The sequence below is a fragment of the Nymphaea colorata genome, chromosome 2, assembly GCF_008831285.2.
Source record: "Nymphaea colorata isolate Beijing-Zhang1983 chromosome 2, ASM883128v2, whole genome shotgun sequence".
Lineage (NCBI taxonomy): Eukaryota > Viridiplantae > Streptophyta > Magnoliopsida > Nymphaeales > Nymphaeaceae > Nymphaea > Nymphaea colorata.
This window is the reverse complement of record NC_045139.1, coordinates 1,406,479-1,427,888: the sequence shown is the minus strand read 5'-3', so window position 1 is coordinate 1,427,888 and position 21,410 is coordinate 1,406,479. Positions and strand designations below refer to the sequence as shown.

Sequence of the window (21,410 nt, the reverse complement as noted above, 5' to 3'; positions counted from 1 at the left end):
GTCCCAGATCTCTTTGGCCGAATCCAAGAATAGGAAGCTCTCGGCGATGGTGGGCTCCATTGAATTTAGCAACCAAGACATTACAACTCGATCGTTAGCTTCCCATTCTTCATAACTCAGATCATCTTTCTCAGGAGCTGTAATCTTGCCATTGATATAGCCTATTCTTGACTTTCCACAGAGGTATAAGCTTGCTGATTTCGCCCAAACCACATAGTTTCCACCGTTGAGAGGTGCTGTGGTGATCTTGAGAGCCGGATCTGATTCCTTCATGACTGCTTTTACAGTAGAGATTTGGGGGTTTTGGTTTTCTGATTCTGCCATCGCTGCTGAGAATCCCTTGATCTGCAGAATCCACGCTCACCGCACCAGTTGGGAAGCTGAGACCAGAAAGCCGAGCCCTAGCCTGTCGGTTCCTTCCTCTTTTTGTGCAGGAACAAAAAAACCCTAAACTTTCCCTAAACTTTGGGAATCCGTCGACGTCTACAGAAACCTCGACATGGAGGACCTGTAGCTTGATCAGCTGTAGGTGTTCACGCCTGTCCTTGAGTTTCAGCCTACTGGCTCTGATACCATCTTGAAGTTGGGGAAGATCGTAGTTGAGAGAGAAGGACCGACTGGAGACGTAAGGTAACAGAGAAACAGGGAGAAAGGGCCAATGTTATGCGAGGGATTAAAATCCCGTATTCTTATTTATCATATATATATATACAGTGTAACTCAGATGTATATACATGTATGAGACCCATTGTCAATGGGATACAGCTGTAGACAACTATATTACAGCTGTTTATTCTAAACTTTCTAGGCAAACCTCCTAACAACACACACACACACTGAGAGAGAGAGAGAGATTGTCATGCATGGACCAGTACCTTATAGGCGCAATTGCTTTAAGCCAATTGAAGTTAGCCTGGAATGCCTCACTAAATGCAATTACTTGATCAATACAGGCAAAGAATTTACTAAGCCATGTGGGTAGCTAACATGGGTATCATCTATTTGCGATAGTTTAATTTGGTAAACAATTCATGCACTCAGCATAAATTATGAATGCAAAGAGCCTACTATATATTACGCTGATAACATGATAACCTCTCTCCTGATTTCTAAGGAATTAATACATTTCACGAAAGTGGCATCGCATGTTGCTTTCAGAAAAATTGTGAAGGTGTCATGGGTCATGTACTGTATGACCAAAAAGCCTATGCCAATTGCTGAAATTCATAAAGAACTTAATATCATTTTTAGAAAGCTAAGTCATAAAAACGTAATATATTTAGTACACAGGCACTCCTGATCACCCAGCTTAATCTAATAACTAGTAATAATCTTAACAAGTGCCCTTAAGCATTTTCGTGCAGGGCTTTTGTTTCTTAATTTGCTACTGCTTTCTCCCACAAAATGGCTTGATTTTTATGTTGGTAACCGTTGTTGTTGTTTTATATGGCTGCCATGATTCCAGCGCGACTGTAAGAGTTTGCGCATTAATTCTTACAAATTGAACCACAGTCATGGCCAACCAACACGATGCTGAAAGTTTGTTCTGAAGGATACTGCCTTCTTCGAACATGGAAACTTGCCTGGCGGCCGCCGGAAGAGAGGGAGAGTAGCTTTGTCGAGTCCCATAGTTGGATGACAATGAAAGCAACTGATACATGTTCAATGTGACCAAGGGGAGAGAGTGAGAGAGATCAGGATAGAAGGCAGACCATGGTTGCTATAAATATGCTTAGAAGCTCCCAATTTCTTCACCAAATCAAAGAATTAGTTCACTTATTTGGAGAGGGTGAGAAAGAGAGAGAGTGAAACAGGGAGGCAGAGAAAATGGTTTCCCAAGTGATCGATTCGGTGAGAGAAAAAGCTGAAATTTATGTAGGAGAAACAGAGTGCCAAAAGAGAGCTATCCAGCTGCTTGACGAGTTCAATATCCCCAGAGGACTCTTCCCTCTCGACAACATAGTCGAGATCGGGTTAGTCCAATCTGAGGGCTTCATATGGCTTCGGCAGAAGAAGAAGAAGGACCATTACTTTGAGCAAATCGGGCGGAGTGTTTCATTTGCTGCAGAAGTCACGGCATTCATTGAGCCTCGACGGATGAAGAAGGTGACCGGAGTGAAGGCAAAGGAGCTTCTTCTCTGGATTGGGGTCTCGGAGATGTTGGTGGATAACTCTAATTCCGGGAACATCCAATTTAAAACACATACTGGGATTTCCCGATCATTTCCTGTTTCAGCTTTTGTAAACTAAAAAATGAGAAAAAAAATTGAAGCTTCATCATAATGGAAAAAAAATTGAAGCTTTTGTAATATTCATATTTTTTTCTTCTTGTCTAAATATGTGGCTTTTCATCATAATGGAAAAGAAGCTTCATATTCTAGTTCATTGAGTTTGAGCTGATGATAGTAGCACCATTGCACCGAAGTCTAACAGAAGTACGCAATTCGCTGTTAATTCTTGAAAAATTCTCAAAATTTAATAGCATTAGTTCGACATAGTTTTAACCTTTCCTTCAATCAATTGGTTTTTCCCCTCTACCTTTATTCTTAGATGTAAATTTTTGCCTTATATATATATATATATATATATATATATATATATATATATTCTGTTAGTTTTCTACAACCTTTAGTACCTCACGGTTGCTGACTATCTACGCAAGATGCCGTTGGAAGATTTCTCCAAGGTCATGAGATAATAATGAAGGTTAACATCAGTGCTGCGACCCTCCAATCGACTATCGCATGCATAATCACATTTTTAAATTGATGGAAGGATAAACTTCAAAGTGATTGCACAAAAAATCTAAAATCAAATGTTTGAGCTCTTTTACAAAGTTCTTTTTGAGACCTGAAAATTAATGCTTAAACCAGATTATTTTGAAGTCAAAATTGCGCTTAAAAGAAAAAAGACAACTAAAATTTTGAGATTTATGATCAGAATGTCATTTAATAGGTGCGTGGATGGATCAAGCTTCACTCTCCTAATTTTCTTGTCCTTAGATTGTAAGATACATCCATATGAGCCACGGTATAGTAATCTGAATTTCAAGAAGTTGATTGACCAAAACTGTGCGTTGCATCCGGTCCATTCTTCATCAATTGGCTGGCAGCAAAACCACCAAAAATGCTGTTCTTTAACCAATACAAGAATGGCTGCCTTTTCTTGTGGATACTTTTTTGTGAAAACAGTTATGGTAAACCAAAATCCAAGAGTGATGCTTGAATAAAATGTAACTTGCTCCATCAAGATTGAAGCATCTTTTTTTGCAAACTACTTATTTTTATCGATCTGTTTGGAAAATTATTCTAACGTGACAATCTATGAGCTGCTAGTCATGTTGATTGAACAGATCAATGTGGTTACTTCAGTTACCAGCGCTGAACACATGGTCAGTTTGGCAATTGAAAATGAGAGCTGAAAAGGTCTTGCTTTGAATCTAGACAACAAGCACTCTGCGTGTGTAAGATTAATTGAATACTAGTTTTCAGTGTCAGTTTCGATCACAGTTTTTGCCTTATGGCTTGGTTTTGTACAGCTGCACGTACGTCATGACAGCTATACTAAGCATGTTGATGTTGTTGGAAGATTTGACAAGATCATGTTACGGCAAGCTTATTGAATCAAGTTAAAGCATGCTGAGATATCTGTAAACACTTCAAACTGTGGAATTAAAGATTAAGACGAGATTAAGCTTGGTAAGCCATCTCGAGTTCAAATTTCATATTACAGTCTCAAATTCAGTTTTAAAGAGAATATCTAGAGAAGATTATGCAAATCTCCTCTAATCCAAGCTCGAGAGTCTTCTGGAGACATCTACTATTCACTTGTAGTAACAAGAACATAAGTTGGTTATCATGAGCGGTCAAAATTCTCCCTCGCTCATTCTCTGCAATAAGCTGTTATTTTCCAAATTAACTTTATATATCCAGAATTCTATAATGAAAAGAATGTGAGTTTTTCACTTTTTCTGCTCTACCTCACGTCTGTTGCACCTGCTTTCTTTTGCCGTTGCCCTGTTTTACTCTGTTCTTCTCTGCTTCTCACAAAACTTAATGAATCAATCTCTAGATGACTTATGTGAAAGACTATCACTTGCAAGCCAGAAGCACTGATGAACCTCTAACCCATTAACTTGCACATGAAGCAGTAATCCAATTAATTGTCTAACTTTCTGGTTTCAAAACTCTGTTATGAATGTTTTAGTTACTAAAACAAGCTGAAGCAGACCTAGTACCCGCCATTTAATGAATTACAACAAGCGTTTTAAGAGTACAAGAAAAGCCGTGATCGGCTCGGTTTGTTTCTGAGCCTCAGCTTTAACTGCATGTTGCAACTTGAATGAGATGAATTAATGACTTTATTCTAATTTCGAAAGGTGATCAGCATCTACTCAACTACCTGAGCACCATAAACTTGAATGCGGTTCCCTGGACCAGGGAGCTGCCTCAGATTGATGAGTAACTTGTTTGGCATTGCCTACCTCGTTATATTTATTTTAAATAAATAGGAGAGAGTAGGAAAGAGAGAGAAAATGAGGAAGCCATGTAGATGAGTTGACAAAATGATACTGGCACTAATTATTTATAGGCATCGAGACCTACTGCAACTCTGTAAAGTGCCGCACTGATGGAATAATTAACTAGGCCATGTGCAACTAGGGATGCACCATACAATCACAAGATTTTTAAACACTGCATCTGCAGTTTGATGATTGGAATTTGTCAACGACACTTTCACACGCACTGAATTCTTAATTCCTGGTCAATCTTCCTCGTATTTGTATGGGGAGATAACCAGGCGATTTTCCTTCAACAATTGGCAATGGAAAGAGTGGATTGATACTTATTGAGTTAATCAAACTGATGTTTCTGTCTTAGCAGAGAGAAGATTCTGCGTGATTTGGCTTTATTATGGCACATTCTCTGTATTTGGACATTCATATGGTAAGAATTAGACATAATATGCTCTCTCTCGCGATATAGGATATGCATGGTTATCTAAAGCATGTTATGCTTCATGAAGAACTTGAAACGAAAATCATGCACAAGGGAAGACATACGAGTGGCTGTGGTCGCCATTAATGCCTACAGCAACTTGTTTTCCACCTATTTTTGATGGCAAGAGGGCATCTAGAAACAAGATATCCCACACTGAGTCTGACCAAGCTGGCGCCATCCTAACGGGCCGTAAAAGTTAAATTTCAAATCAATCTACCTTTGATGTCCAAATTGCACTTGCAAGAACAAGAAAAAGTTTACATGTACTAATATTTCTGAAATTGGTAAACAGGAACTCATCAAATTAATAAATAATAAGCTGATGGAGGAAAGTTTACTGTTCTAAGATTTTTTTTATCATATCCTTTAACACACTCATATAAGAAACTACCTGGAAATATGATTCCTGAAAAAGTCGGTTCCCAGAAAATGAGTATCAAACCAGATCAAGTGTACCGATTGCTATCAGATATTGACAGGTTTCTCCGCCAAAAAAGGAAAACCATTTAGAATGAACGTGAAAGATCATGAACATGCGTGCATGTGATGCAGAGGTACATGTGGTGCTTGAATAGGTTGGCCAACTTGCAACGATTGCACGAGATGATGACCCATGCTATCTGCACATGGCCTAGTCAATTTTTCTGACTCTACTTAGTTCTCGTAATCTTCTTTTGTTTGACGCCCATGCATGCATGCATGCTAATTATACATAACTTTATCCTCTTCCTCTACATACATATGTACAAACATACATACATGTAACAAAAATTACTTTGACATACAAGCAAGCATTTGGCTATGTCCAAATATTCGAAAAACGATAATGAATTAATAGAAGAAAATAGAACCACCTCAAACTATGATGTCTTTCTTCTTACAATGATCTTTGAAGTTTGAACATCTGAAAGTTTCTAAGATGCTCCAGCATGTACAAGAATGAGATGTCACACTTTATCTGAAACGCTTTTATTTTATGTGCAGTTTCTGCATAAAGCAAGCACTAAGAGATCAACTCCAATCATGTGCAGGCCACCTCCAAATCTTATAGAGTTTGACCTTTCTTCTTCATACACATATATTTTAATCAAAACCATGTGAATATCATTTTCTCATCCCAAAATTTTGATAGTTACTCTTTTGGGTGTTCTTGCTACATAAAAAAGACCATGTGAGTAACTTGTTTTTTAATAGGATCAAAACTGGTTACCAAGATATCATTTGCTCGACTTTGTACATCTAAAAAGTCAAAGGCAGAAATGATATTCACATGGTTTCTGATTAATGTACATATTTTTTTCCTGTGATATCCACAAAGGTCAAACACACGACCGTCGCCGGCGCGGCAAAAAACGCTCAAACTTCTCGAGCAACCCACCTTATTTTAGTAGCTAGCACAGGGGGTTGACGTTCACATTAATCACTGCAGAATCGGATTCTGAAAATGTATGATTGTCGTACGTTGAATTTGCATTATGATATTGCAAGTACTTGGTGTGGCCAAGAATTGTAGAAAAGTCATTAATTTCCAACAAAGTCATTAATTTCCCCACAGCAGAAAAGTCATTCAATTCACATTAATTTGCAGGATTTGACATTGCAAGTTACTATTTCCATGCATGGTGTGGCCAAGAATTAACAAGGGCCGGTGCAGCGTGCGCTGATCAGTTGGATGCAATTAATATCGTAATCAAAGTTTTATCCTCCATAGTTAAGCATCTGCTCATGGATAATCAACAATTCAACATCCTCCCAAGTACCTGGGAGTCGCAAATTCGGGAAGCTCCACGGCCGAAAAATAAGATGTCTTGCTGCTTGCAGTCATCTTTGAACATCGAAAAGCTTCCACCATTTATTTTGGGTGGTTCAATTCCTTGCAACGTTCTCATTTAATTTAGCTTGAAGTTAATTTGATGCATGGGTGCGTCATCTATGGTGTGGCCAAGAATTGACAAGGGCAAGCGCAACATGTGCCAGTCAGTTGGATGCAATTAATATTTCAACTGGGCGTCGTTATCTTAATTGCCTATCTGGTGATGGATAATCAACATCCACCCGACTACCTGGGAATCGCAAACTTGGGAAGCTCCACTGCCTTACTTCATTCGGCTAATTAAATTGACCTGCTGCAGCTTGATCACAACTACAGACTTTGTTGGGGGAGAGAGAGAGAGAGAGAGAGAGAGAGAGAGAGAGGAGAGAGAGAGAGAGAGAGAGAGAGTTGTAATTGTCATGCATGGACCAGTACCTTACTTATAAGCGCAATTGCTTTAAGCCAATTGAAGTTAGGCTGGACCGCCTCACTAAATGCAATTACTTGTTCAATGCAGGCAAAAGAATTGACTAAGCCATGTGGGTAGCTAACATGGGTAGCATCGACTGCGATTGTTTAAGTTGGAAGACAATTCATGCATTCAGGACTCTTAAGCATCGTCTTTACTGAACAATATTGTGGCCTTAATATCTTCATCAACTAATTTGGCAAACGCAAATTATCAGAGACCCATGTCTGTATACCTTGAAAGTGATTGGTACATTTCACCTGACTAAGAAAGGGTTCAATCAAATAACAATTTAGAAATGAAACCACATTAATTATGAATGCAAAGACTAAGAGCCGACTATATATTAGGCTGATAACATGATAACCTATCTCCTTCTGATTTCCAAGGAATTAATACATTTCTGAAAATGGCCGTGCATCGCAGGTTGCTTTCAGAAAAATTGTGAAGGTGTCATGGGTCATACACTGTATGAGTATGACCAAAAGGCTCATGCTAATTGCTGAAATTTGTAAAGAACTTAGTATCACTTTTAGAAAGCTAAGTCATAAAAACTTAGTATCATTTTTAGAAAGCTAAGTCATAAAAACGTAATATATAATATATATAATACACAAACACTCCCCATCATCCCGCTTAAACTAATAACGAGTATATATATATATTAATATGTGTGTGTGTGTGTGTGTGTGTGAGTGTAGTCAAAATTTTTAGTTAGAACAAGTTTTCAATCCAAACATAACAAATGTCATCTATTGGGTTTGCAGCTTTTTGAGTTGCTTAAGTGCCGCATGGATGTTAAAATTTTTCTGGTTATTATCAACAGCTGAAAATGCATCAGATTTTTTGAGCTAAAAAAATGTACACAATTTCTTGTAAGAAACACAACGTCCCTTAAGCAGCTTCGTGCATGGATTTTGTCTCTTAATTTCCTGTTGCTCTTCCCTTCAAAATGGCTTAATTTTTATGTCTGTAACAGTTGTTATTGTATTAATGGCCGCCATCATTTCAGCGCGACTGCAAGAATTTGTGCATTAATTCCTACAAATTGAATCGCAGTCACGGGCCAACCAACACGATGCTGAAAGTTTGTTCTGAAAGCTACTGCATGCCGAAGATGGTGGTTGATAAGGGGAGAGAGATTATCATGTCACAGTGCTATCCTCTTCTCACGTGGGATTCAAAACAGTGCATGACCTTTAATTCGTGTAATCTACAACCTGCTACCTTGCACCCATGCATCTCACTGGGTAATCAAAATTAATGGGTAGAGATATTCGAACATGGCAACTTGACTGGCGGCGTTCGGAAGAGAAAGTGAGTACGCAGAGCAATTGAGATGGGCCATGTGCAGCAGCAAGAAAATTGCTTTGGCATCTTGTTAGTTGAATGTCAATGAAAGCAACTGATACACTTCAACCTGACCAGGGGAAGAGAGTGAGAGAGATATGGGTAGAAGGCAGACCATGGTTGCTATAAATAGGCTTAGGAGCTCCCAATTTCTTCACCAAATCAAAGAGTTAGTTCACTTATCTGGAGAGAGTGAGAGAAAGAGGAACAGAGAGACAGAAAGAATGGTTTCTCAAGTGATTGATTCCATGAGAGAGAGAGCTGAGATCTTTGTTGGAGAGATTGAGTGCCAAAAGAAGGCAATCCAAGTCCTTCATGAGTTCAGTATCCCAGGGGGACTCCTCCCTCTAGACAATATAGTAGAAATTGGTATAGTCCGATCTGAAGGCTTCATATGGCTCCGGCAGAGGAAGAAGAAGGACCATTACTTCGAGCAGATTAGCAGGAGTGTCTCGTTTGCAGCAGAAATCACTGCGTTCATTGAGCCTCGACGGATGAAGAAGGTGACTGGTGTGAAGGCAAAGGAGCTCCTTCTCTGGATTGGGGTCTCTGAGATGTTGGTGGACAACTCAAAATCCGGGAATATCCAGTTTAAAACACATACTGGCATTTCCCGATCATTTCCTGTTTCAGCTTTTGTAAACTGAAAAGATGATGGGCATTGGACAACTCAAATTCGGGAATACCCAGTTTAAAGCACATACTAGGATTTCCCGATCATTTTCTGTTTCAGCTTTTGTAAACTGAAAAGACGAGAAAAAAAATGAAATTTAAGTAGTCAAGAAAAACATGATGCCCTTTTGCATTCATACCTTTTTCTCTGTTCTTATGAATGTGTGTCTAGCTCTTCGTCATAAGACATGAAGACGGTTCATATTCCGATTCCGATTGAGTTTGAGTTGATGATACTACCATTGCACCAAAGTCTAGAAAGAAAACTATTTGCTGTTAATTATTGAGGAATTCTCAAAATTTTATAAGATTGGTTCAACGTTTTTTTTCAATCAATTGTTTTTTCCCTCTCTAATCCTTTTACCAGGTTAGGTTTTTTCCTTATACCCTGGTTTTGTACAACCATTAATACTTCATAGTTGCTACTTTAGGCATGATGGCATTGGAAGATTTGACACGGCCATGTTCAGCATACTATAAAGAGATGACAATGAAAGTTAACATGGTTTTCTTGGGCTTGATGCTTTGAATATTATTAAAGAGTCTCACATCGCCAACGATTTGAAGTTGCGGCTTCCAATTAATCGAATAAAACTAAGAGGAATTCTAACTTATTCATCGCAAGGTTGAGCTTATATCCCGAGCAAGATCAGCTGCTAAGAATGAAACGTAACAGAGCAATTAGGCAAGGCCAAAACGAGAAGCCCTGGCTGTTGAATTTCGCTGCTTGTATAAGAAAATTTGTTACAGATGAATGGCTGAGATGAAAGAATGACAAATTATAGCTATACTGCATTCTAGAATGTTCTAACTTCTACTTGATCCCTACTGAGAACACATTATGTACATAATGTACATAACTTGATTCGTTAGTAGACAGACAGTGACGGAACAGAGTGCCAAGACGAGAGTGGGAGATGATGCACCGCAGATTTGGGGCTGAAGTTAAACCAGAAACCCAATTCTAACACTTTCACACACAACACATATTTTCCTTTTTTTTTGTATGCAACTCAAAAACTCTGGCGACAAGCATGATTCTTCTAGCTCTGTGCAGTCTCTCTTGAAGGTGACCTTCCTTACTCCTCTAATGATACATAGGTGAACAGAGCATCTCTCTCTTTATCTCTGTTATTTTCTCTCTTTACATAGTACTTTCATTTCATAGATTCTGTCAGATATTTGCTTAAAGAGGCGCACAATAAGGCTATTCTGCTCATTGGCTTTTTGCTTGTCTTGCCGTTTATAATCTCTTTCCTGCTAGAAATGTCTTTTTTTTTCCACTAGAAATGTATTTTTTTTCTCTTTTTTCTGAAGAGGAAATAAGTTGTTGATTTGAAGATTGAATTCGAAATCTTTCGGCAGAGAAAGGCTTGATGCGTATAAGCATGTAAAAGAAAATGAATTGACCAAAATGCATTACATGATCACCAGTTGACCTCTATCTGTAATTGAAGTATTCGACAATTATTTATTTATAGCAAAAATGCTGATACAGGGAAGGATCGGGAAATCCCAGTGTGTGTCTTAAACTGGACATTCCCGCAATTGGAGTTATCCACCAACATCTCAGCAACCCCAATCCAGAGAAGGAGCTCCTTTGCCTTCACTCCAGTCACCTTCTTCATCCGTCGAGGCTCAATGAATGCCGTGACTTCTGCAGCAAAAGAAACACTCCGACCAATTTGCTCAAAATAATGGTCCTTCTTCTTCTTCTGTCGGATCCATATGAAGCCCTCAGATCTGACTAACCCGATCTCGACTATGTTGTCGAGAGGGAGGAGTCCTCTGGGGATATTGAACTCATCAAGGAGCTGGATGGCTCTCTTTTGACACTCTATCTCACCTACACAGATTTCTGCCCTCTTTCTCATTGATTCGAACACTTGAGAAACCATTCTCACTATTTGCCTCTCTCTGCTAGCTGAAGCTCTCTCTGTTCGTTTTTTGTGCGTTGGTGAACTAATAGATGGATGATGAAACTGTCTCCCAGTGTGCCATATTTATATGCGTCTCTCTCTCTCTCTTAGCAGACAAGTTGGGCTCCGTAGATCTTTGTAAGCAGCCATGTGAGTTGTATATAACAATTTAGTGCTGCATCGTCCAAAAAAAGCAGCTGAAAGGGACCACAAGTGATGAATCTTCAGATATAAGCATGTTAGAGGTTCAGCTCGCTCAATTGAATAGGTTGGCCAAATTGTGGAGTTGGACATAAGATGGCACATGGACTAGCCAATTGTTCTTCTAACATCCATTCACTCACCAATCACTGTCAAGTTGTAATGGCTGAATAGGCAACCATGTAAGTTAACACATGGCCCTGTTGCCTCTCTCTCTCTGTCTCTCTCTCTAAACCAAACTCTGGAAACCTTGTAGTCCATCTTCAAACTGTCTTTTCACTGAACTCAGTTATGTATATGCTTAATTCGTTTTCTAACAAGGTTTCTGGAAATGTAAAAACTAGGTTTTGCCTGTTTGGATGGCAATTGAGAACCAGTTCTTCACTTCATGCATCCTAGTTTTTGCTTGGAGTGTCAAACAGGCTTTCTAGGAATTTAACGAGCCGTTGTCCACCTGAAAGAAAAAGTTCCAGTCTGAAAAAACTGTCTATTCTGAAAAACCTTGTACAAATCCCATCCACAGGTTCAAATTTGAGAAGCACAAAGAAATTGTTTGTTTAACTCACTGTTAAGGTTTGATCTGTAAACATATTTTTATGTGTATATGTGTAGCTTTATAGTCTTTTAGAAATCAGACACTTGAGTCAATTTTATAACTCTTGGCATAAAAGAGGAGATCAGTTTTAATTTGCATCTGTACTTAGATATTGGGATTTAATGGGCCTTCACCTCAAAGTTTTAGGCTGTGAAAGAGGCAACTGCAGGTGCATGCACGTCAATGCTACCTAGCTTCTCCATTGTTAAAAAAGATACATGTACTACTGGAAATTATATTACAGCTAAACACTCAAGCAACCAAGCGTCTAATCCAGCACAGTTGTAGCAGTGCATGGAAAACCACAAAAAAGGGACAAACAATTGGCCTTCAAACTTTTATTTGATTGCTTTATTTCCTCTTGTTTTAGGCATTTATCGTGGCCTCTTAAATGCAATAAAATACTGATTAGTTTTTTCATTTCCTGTAGTATTACCTAACATTTTGATGTTTTATTTTTTAAAAAAACTCCAAGTTCTTCAAATCATTTTCCTGAGAAAAACAACTTAGCTGAAAACTACCTGAGAAAACCTCTCCGATAAACACCCAGGAACGAAATTTGTGGCTTGTGGCTACGGATGGAACTAGAGGTCGACCTCCACGCCATTTACAGCAGCTGTAGCTACATCCATCTCTCTCTCTCTCTCTCTCTCTCTCTCTCTCTCTCTCTCTCTCTCTCTAAGCTGCCATATGGTAGATTTTTGTTCAATAAAAAGTTACTTGAAATATACATACCGATTGCTTTCATGGTTTTTATGTGGGCAGGTTACCTTCTCCGTACGTAACCTAGAATGCATGCGTGAAAGTGTCTTTGACAACCATCAATCTGCAAGTGTAATGCTTTACAAATATTGTGACTGTGTGGTCCATGCCTAACTAGCTGCACATGGCCTAGTTAATTCTTCCATATGCACTTGGTCTCTGCTACATTTTACAGAGTTGCAGTAGGTGCCCATGCCTACCTGTGGTTAATTATCTCGTGGCGGTGTATCTATCATGTCAATTCATCTGTATGACCTCATTCACTCTCTCATATCTTACATCGAGATGGTTGATGTTTCGATCACCACCTCAATCACTTTCAATCCTTTGTTAGATGCATGGTGAAGTCTGATTCCCATAAAAACAAAGTATTTTGTTAACTTTTGTTATCATCTTATAAGGCCTACATTGTATATGCTGCACATGGCCTTGTCAAATCTTCCAACTGCACCATATTCAGTGTAGCAACCATGAAGTACTAAAGGTTGTACAATACCAGCAAAAATCTTCAGCTAAGATCAAACATTAGAGGGGAAAAGAAAAACAGAAAGCTGTGTATACATACACAGTACTCAATAGACTTATAGTTTTATTCTTTTCAAATCTGAAGCCATGCGTGGACATGAGTTTTTTACAGAACAGAACTCTACTTCCTGCCGTCAAGTTTATCAGATCCCCGAAAAGCTGGTTAATTAATAATTATCCAAACAAAAAAAACTCATTCAGATCAAGTGAACAATAGGTTTTCAGTTGCCATATGTCTAAGAAAAGCAAGCAGCCTATACATAACTAGCTGTTTTAGTGAAAACCTACTTGAATTAGATGACTTATCTAAATCTGCGCGGAACTGTTTTCAGAGTTTAGTTTCATAATAGAGACAGAAAGGAGAAGAAGGAAGTAGTCGAAGTCGGGCCTTACCTAACATGCCTCTTTAGCTATTGCAACATGACTTTGATGTTTGGTGAAGAACAATTGACTAGTCCATGTGCCACCTTATATCCAACTCCACAACTTGGCCGACCTATTTAAGTGAGAAAACTGAACCTCTTCATTCAGGGTCCTTTTCATCCACTGCCATGAAAGAGATGGATCCAGCCTGCATGGCCGCTTACAAGGATCTATCAGACACCAACCTGTCTGCTAAGAGAGAGAGAGAGGCATATAAATATGGCACACTGGAAGACGGTTTCATCATCCATCTACTAGTTCACCAACGTACAAAAAGAAACAGAGAGAGAGAGCTAGCAGAGAGATCAGAGATGGTTTCTCAAGTGATTGATTCAATGAGAGAGAGAGCTGAAATCTGTATAGGTGAGATAGAGTGTCAAAAGAGAGCCATCCAGCTCCTTGATGAATTCAATATTCCAAGAGGACTCCTCCCTTTGGAGAACATAGTAGAGATTGGGTTAGTCCCATCTGAAGGCTTCATATGGCTCCGGCAGAAGAAGAAGAAGGACCATTACTTTGAGCAAATTGGTCGGAGTGTTTCATTTGCTGCAGAGGTCACGGCATTCGTCGAGCCTCGTCGGATGAAGAAGGTGACTGGTGTGAAGGCAAAGGAGCTTCTTCTCTGGATTGGGGTCTCGGAGATGTTGGTGGATAACTGCAATTCTGGGAATATCCAGTTTAAGACACATACTGGGATTTCCCGGTCTTTCCCTGTATCGGCGTTCGTTCAATAAAATAAATAATGATTGAAGAAGTAGCTGTGTGTCATATAAGATAATGCTATATGTTTAGATATTTTTAATGCATGATCGAAATTCATTTTACACACTTACGTAGACCCAGTTTTTCTTTGCACGCGGGAAGATGTATTCAGATTAAAACTTCTAAATAAGAATTTATTGGCAATTCCTCCCTCTGTAGTTATTAGACCTCATCGGAAAATAAACTTTCTGAAGCTGGAAAGATATTATGAAGGAAAACACAAGCCAAAAGGTTGAGCGAAGACGTAATAAGCAAACTTGAATCTAGAACATTGTAGTAATTTCTGGAGTACTATAGACGACTCCACCAAAAATCTAATCTATAGTCTCCAACTTGTCGTTTCTCCTTCTTTCCTCCTCTTTTTCTTTTGAATGACGATCGACCAAACTTCCAAGCACTATGTATCAGGCCTGATGTCTACAATAATAAATAGTATTAATTGGCGTCCTCTGATTACCAGCTCCTAAATAATCCCAAAGATTATCTAGATGTAGAGAGGACATTGAACCAACGAGCCATCTGGCATCTTATAATTGTTAAAGGACCCGGAACACTTCCCTTGAAATTTTAAGATCAGCATCTTGAAATGCGAAAATACAAAGGGTTCTGTACCATTCATTCAGACCCTGGCCGTGACTTTTGGGATACCAAACTCATCAAGAAGCTGGTTTGCTTTCTTTCAGCATTCCATTTCAAACCAATCACTTTTGATGAGACCAAAATTGTGGAATTGTAGAATGAAAATTCTCAATTTGTATGAAATGAGAATTATGTTATCAAACAAAGAATTTTGATTCTCGAATTATAGTAGATTCATTCAGAATTCCAGAATTGCAATAGATTCATTCTTGAATCAGAATTCCAGAATTGCAATTCTACACTGGAGGTGGAATTAGGATTCCAGAAATTTAGATTTTTTACTCTCTTTGGGGCACATCATAATGGTTTTAATTTACCAATTACAGAATTTTAGTTCTTGTTTTATCAAACACATCATTAGAAAATAGAACTGAAATTTTCATTCCAATTCCAATTTGATTGTGTGGGCGTAATGTGACTAACAACTGACAAGCGAGTGAAGAGCAAATATGTTCTGATTATAGGCAACTGTTTGTGCTTGTACTTTTATGTTTGATAATATATAAATACAGCAACTTTTATGAGCTGGTGTGAGCGATTGCATGTGGTAGTTCCGCGGATACAGTGAATTGAAAGGTATCATTTATTGTTTTCATGGTAGTCCATATGCCATTGCTGTGCCGCAAACTTCACATGGCACAGTCAATTCACTATGTATCTCCGAACTATTCAAAGTTAGCGGCCGTCCTTCTCACCGGCTAGTTACCGAGTTAGATGAACGTACCTTTCAAAGTGTGGCAGTTAGGAACATGATATGAATGTTGATCTTGATCACTGACCAGGGGCAGAGACACATGTGGACATGTGTGGGCAATTGCCCACACAGCCCACCAAAATTTCATATTTACAAATTTGGTTGACCCCAAATTTTTTACACATTTACATATAAAATGCTTCACTAATATATGGTGTGTCCTTGTCAGCCAAATTAATATGTCCGACTCCACTGATATTGATAAAAAAAATCTAAAGATTGTTGCTGGACGGAGACAACACAATTAATGCCAGCCTCAAAAGCGCACTGAGGCCATTGGAAGTTGTGTCACTTGTTTTTCCTGCATGTGTTGCCTTAAAAGCCGTTGTAATTAAGAGCTTCAATTTTTTCAAGGAAAAGATAGAATTTGCTGAAGTTCACTTGCAAGGAAAACATGGAACTTGATCGTTTCAGTTGTCTTTCTTCTTTTTTCGATCTTCTTTTCATTGTTAGTGAACAAAATAACGAATTGATTTATAAAAACAATTTGGTACGTAGGTTGCATCTTCTAATTTGTTATAATTAAGTATGTCAAAAGGACATGAGACGTATGATCGCCCTACCCAAATTCATGAAGTTAATTTTGGTTTTCTAGAGATGATCAGTGTTCGATGGTTTCTATTGAATTTGAAATTTCATGGATGCTTCTTATAATTGGCAGCAACCTAATTGACAAAGTCATTTGGAGCATAGGCTAGGTTAGGTTGGTATATGGTAATTAGCTGCATGATGATTACAATTAATTACCATTCTCTCTCTCTCTCTCTCTCTGATCTCTCGCTAACCTCGGGCATGTTGCATAGCTGGTCGGACTGATGGTATTAATTAGGGGCATAATTAGAAATTTTCATGAGAGGAGCCGAATTAAAGTTTCTAAATTTTAACAAGGGTCGAAATATCATTTTTCAAAATTTTTATATAAGACATGTAAATTTTTTTTAAAATTTACATGTAAATTATTTAAAAAAAAAAATTAAGTGGGGTCAGGGCCCATGCAGGCCCCCTTTAGCTCCACCCCTTGGTATTAATGAGTGCTTCTATTATTCGATTACTATGGGCGTTACTCTTCTATTGACATTGAGAGTTAGAGCTGCGGGGTATATATATATATGCAGGTCAAGTAAGGCTGTACAATATTGAGTCCAGCCAACTTGAACTCGACTCATTGGTAGACGAGTCGCGCTCAAGCTTAATTGAAAACTTGATCCTATAAACGAATCGAGTTTGGGTTACATGAACTCCACTCAGTTAAATTCGAATAAACTCACAGGGAGTTGGTAAATGAACTTAAATGAGTTGAGCTTGAGCCAGGACTTGGTCTACGAGTCGAGGTTGAGCTGAACTTATACAGCTCTACTCAGGCTCGACCAAGCTTGAGTCAAGCAAAATATGAATCCAGTCGAGCCAAGCTGGCCTAGTTTGAGCTCGAGTCAGCTCATGTACAGGTAGGAATGTTCAATGAGTTAAGCCAACTCGAACTCGCTCAGTTAAGCTCAACTCGTAAGTTAAATGAGTCAAGTTTGATCTTAACTAATAACTCGAGTTTGTAAACTAGTCAAGTTTGAGTTGAATGAACTCGCCTTGATTAAGCTCGATTAGGCCCGTTTAACAGTAATACTGATTTTTGTAATTTCAAAAACTTAAAATGGCTTAAATAAAAATGTGAAAATTTTAAGCATAAAACATACATCAATGGGCACGAGCTTAAACAAGTTGAGCTCGAGCTCGGGCTGAGCTATATGTGAATCGAATCAAGTTTGAGCTGGTCACCTTGCTCGTTGTACAGCTATACTGTCAAACAAATAAGATTAATTTGGAGACTGACTGCAGTCAGAAGAATAGAATAGGCCATGTGCAGGTAGCATGGGCCATCCAATACAATCTTTTAATTGGACATGCAAACGGCCCATTCAAGCACTGCACGTATCCTTACCGCGTTCATAAGTCCTGTCGATTCTAAGAAGTCGTCTTTCCTACGGCGAATAATTCACCTCCGAACCGACTTCATCTGACAATGAAATTAATGAGGATCTGCCCTACGCTGACTTAAGAGTAGAAGAGAGAGAGAGGCAAAGCCTAAACATGCCTGTATAAATGTGGCTACGAGGAGGAGAGTTCGTCACTACACATACTACTTCACTCAGAGAAATCACGAAGAGAGAAAGAGATCAGAATGACTTCTCAAACGATTGATTCCATGAGAGGGGGAGCTGAGATTTATGTCGGTGAGATAGAGTGCCAGAAAAGAGCGATCCAACTGCTTGATGAGTTTGGCATCCCAAGGGGACTTCTCCCTCTTGATAACATAGCTGAGATCGGATTAGTCCGGTCTGAGGGGTTCATATGGCTCAGGCAGAAGAAGAGGAAGGACCATTACTTCGAGCAGATTGGCCGGAGTGTCTCGTTTGCTGCAGAAATCAGTGCATTCATCGAGCCACGCCGGATGAAGAAGGTGAGTGGAGTGAGGGCAAAGGAGCTGCTGCTCTGGATTGGAGTCTCTGAAATGCTGGTGGATAACTCAAGTTCTGGAGATGTCCACTTTAAGACGCAAATTGGGATTTCCCGATCATTTCCCATCTCAGCATTTCTGTAAACTGGAAATTAAGATGGCTAGAGAAGAAGTTCATGAAACTTTGTCATCCTTTTTTGGCCTTATGAAGATGCAGGATTGTCTCCCTTTGATGTCATAAGTGCGCTTTCCGGTGGTCGCTGCATGCGTTTGGCTGATGACTCCTCTCTTCTTCTCTCTACTTTCCTTTTCTCGCTTCTCCCTCTCCGACCTGTCATTGTTTTCTTTCTTTGGCAGAATTTTGTAATATGTTGGTGACGGCTGATCGTCAACTCTTTCGTTTAATGCATCTTCTTCCCGTTTGCTCGGCTCTCTTTTATGTCTGAGGAAAAAGTCGTGGGGTTTCATTCTCTACGTGAATGCAGTTTATTTGCCAACCATCATTGCCGAAGTTCAAAATAAAATTTGCTACGAAATTCCTGAAAAATAATCAAAATTTGCATTTTGCATCGTTGGTATGTATCCACAAAGAAGCAGGCGCTAGCTCTATCGATTTCACACACAAGAGAGAGAGAGAGAGACTCTTTGGTTTGTGCATGAGCTCTACACAGTACACATAGAATTGATTATTTCCTTTTTGTAGATCAAATCCTCCACTTTTGATATATGTAACGTATCTAGCATTAATATAATATTTACCAAGGCCGTTTGGAACGTGTCAACTGATTGGATTTGAACTGGATTTATTATTAACCATGCTCGTTTTTTTAGATATGCTCGTTTTTCTAGATGTTCACATATTTTAAAACGGGCAAAAAAAGTTATATCCAAATCTGAAATCTGATGTCACAACTCGAATTTGAATTTTGAACTCAATCTGGTCCATTTTCAAAATGTAAGAGCATTGGAGATAGAACATTTATTTAAAAACTAAACCCGATTTGAACCGGAGTTAGAATTACGAATATCTGAACAAAGTTCAATGAGATGTCATTTCTTAAATCCGAAATGCGAATTGATTTCTTAATTCGATATTGAATCTTTTTTAATCTGATTTTTTCAGAACAGTTCAATCCAATATTCGATGCAAATCAGATATTTTAACCTCTCTAAACATGTGTAGACCTGGTAATTAACGTGGTAATGAAAGTTAACAGTTTCAACGTGGAATTCATGTCAGGAGACAACGCTGAAATGGCCTACTGTCATCAAATAGTAGGGGCGACCAACGAATAGGATACGTTGGTATCTAATTTATTGCGACCATTATGATAACCATTAAAAATTGAGCCCCTAGCAGCATCCCAACCGATGTTTCCCTTCCCCCACCGTCCCAAAAGAAAAATAAAAAATTGCCCGACTGGATTATAATAAAAACTATTTAAAACATATGAATTTAATATATAAACACATGTGCATATGTATAATGAAAAGTGTGTATATATATATATATATAAATATATATATATATATTTATTTATATATATATATATATATATTTGCATGCCCGACTCGGCAGCCGGAAAAGTTTTAGAGCTGGCTTGAGGCCATGTTTCACTGGCCAGGGTTGGCCAGGTACCAGGAAGCCTGTCGAGCACCCGGCCAACCGGCCCACTGTTACCTAATAATGATTGGAGACAGAGAAATGGACACAATTTATTATGCTGATGCGTAACAGGAGTTAATTTATTATGCTGCTGCATATTTAAGGAAAGAATGGATCTGGTTTGGTTTACTATGTAGACGTAGTTAAAAGCATCGAACTTTTTCTCCATGCCATCAGATTATTTTTAGTGAATTTCTGCTTGCCAATTTCTGAATTTTTTGTTCATTAAAGTATTTGTTTTTGCATTTTGGTTCTTGTAAGTACAATTTGAACATCAAAGACATATTGATTCAAGAATTTTCTTTCTGACCCATTAAGGTGACCCCTTGGTCTCACTCTCATGCAGTTCGGAGTGGGTAGAGACCTTCTTACGAAAAGGTAAACTGGTTGGGAGCACGTCCGGAAGTTGCCTCAAACTCTCAAACCGTGTCTTCTAGAAGCTCGATCTGTTAAAAAAAAACAGAGTTTCAAATGAAAATGAAATTGTTGTCTCTGTTAGCCGCTGTTTTTTCGTAAAGAAAACTCGGAATTCTATAATGGATAACCAAGTTCGAGAGAGAGATGGAGAGAGCATATTCTGACTCGTTCTCACCATGTGAATGTCCACAACAAGGGGGATTGTCCAGAATCTTCAGTTGAAATGAAGAAAAATTTCGCAGATCTAATCTTCGTTCTTAGATAGAGAATCATGGGCTTCTAAGGATCTTGTGTTCAAGTGTCGAGCAATGGAAAAGTTAATCCACTACTCCCGTTTGCTAATTCTTGAAGGAAAGTTGCCTGGTTACCTTCCCCATGGAATTACATACGAAGAAGATGGACAATTAGGAATGAGTGTGTGTGGAAGTGTCTGACAATCATCAAACTGCAACTGCAGCTTTTATAAATCTAGTGATTGTATGGCCTATGCCTAGCTGCACCTGGCCCTGCCTTAGTTAATCCTTCAATAGACATTGTCATTACCACAAGTCATCTCCATGACAGCCCCACTTACTCTCTCACATTCCCATTTTATCGGCTCTCTTTCTCTCTCTCAATTCCCTTTGGTCCCATCGTGCTTTTCTTCGTGTCACTGCTTTTGTTTGGCTTTCTTTTGTTGGCCACATCAACACTTTTGACCACTTGCAGTGTCTTAACATCAGTTTAGCTAACCAGTGTCCCTTCCGTCTTTCAGACCCACCATCCATTCGTCTTTTTTTCCTCTTTTGTCTTTCTTCCCGCCTTACTGTTTCCTGGAGTCGTGTCTAGAGGTTGTAACTCATTTCAGCTTGGTGGCGCATTTGAAAAGAGAGCAACAACAGTCTTCAGGTGCACCTTCTCTCTATCGGAGTCTGTGGCTCCTCATGTGTAGGGGGATGTACATTTTGTCATTCGGCTACGACGTCGTCCTTCATCCGCGGTTGGGTGATTGTGC

General features: G+C 38.9%; 2 protein-coding genes across 4 annotated transcripts in view; one reads left to right on the top strand and one right to left on the bottom strand.

The window, feature by feature from the left end:
* The first annotated feature begins 1,656 nt into the window (after window positions 1–1,656).
* Window positions 1,657–21,410, top strand: part of LOC116248648 (uncharacterized) — a 51,296-nt gene continuing 31,542 nt past the window's right edge. The window contains exons 1-2 of one of the 3 annotated variants that reach the window (XM_031622207.2): window positions 1,671–2,106; window positions 9,136–9,441. In XM_031622207.2, the coding sequence (XP_031478067.2) occupies window positions 1,828–2,106; window positions 9,136–9,279 (423 nt within the window). In that variant the 5' untranslated portion in view covers window positions 1,671–1,827 and the 3' untranslated portion in view covers window positions 9,280–9,441. Of the gene's footprint in view, window positions 2,107–9,135; window positions 9,442–21,410 lie in introns of those variants that run through there. The other 2 variants (XM_050076000.1, XM_050076002.1) reach the window with 2 other exon arrangements.
* Window positions 10,753–11,330, bottom strand: LOC116249079 (uncharacterized). Its single transcript, XM_031622203.2, has one exon. The coding sequence runs from the start codon at window positions 11,200–11,202 to the stop codon at window positions 10,780–10,782; it is 423 nt and encodes a 140-aa protein (XP_031478063.1). The 5' UTR covers window positions 11,203–11,330; the 3' UTR covers window positions 10,753–10,779.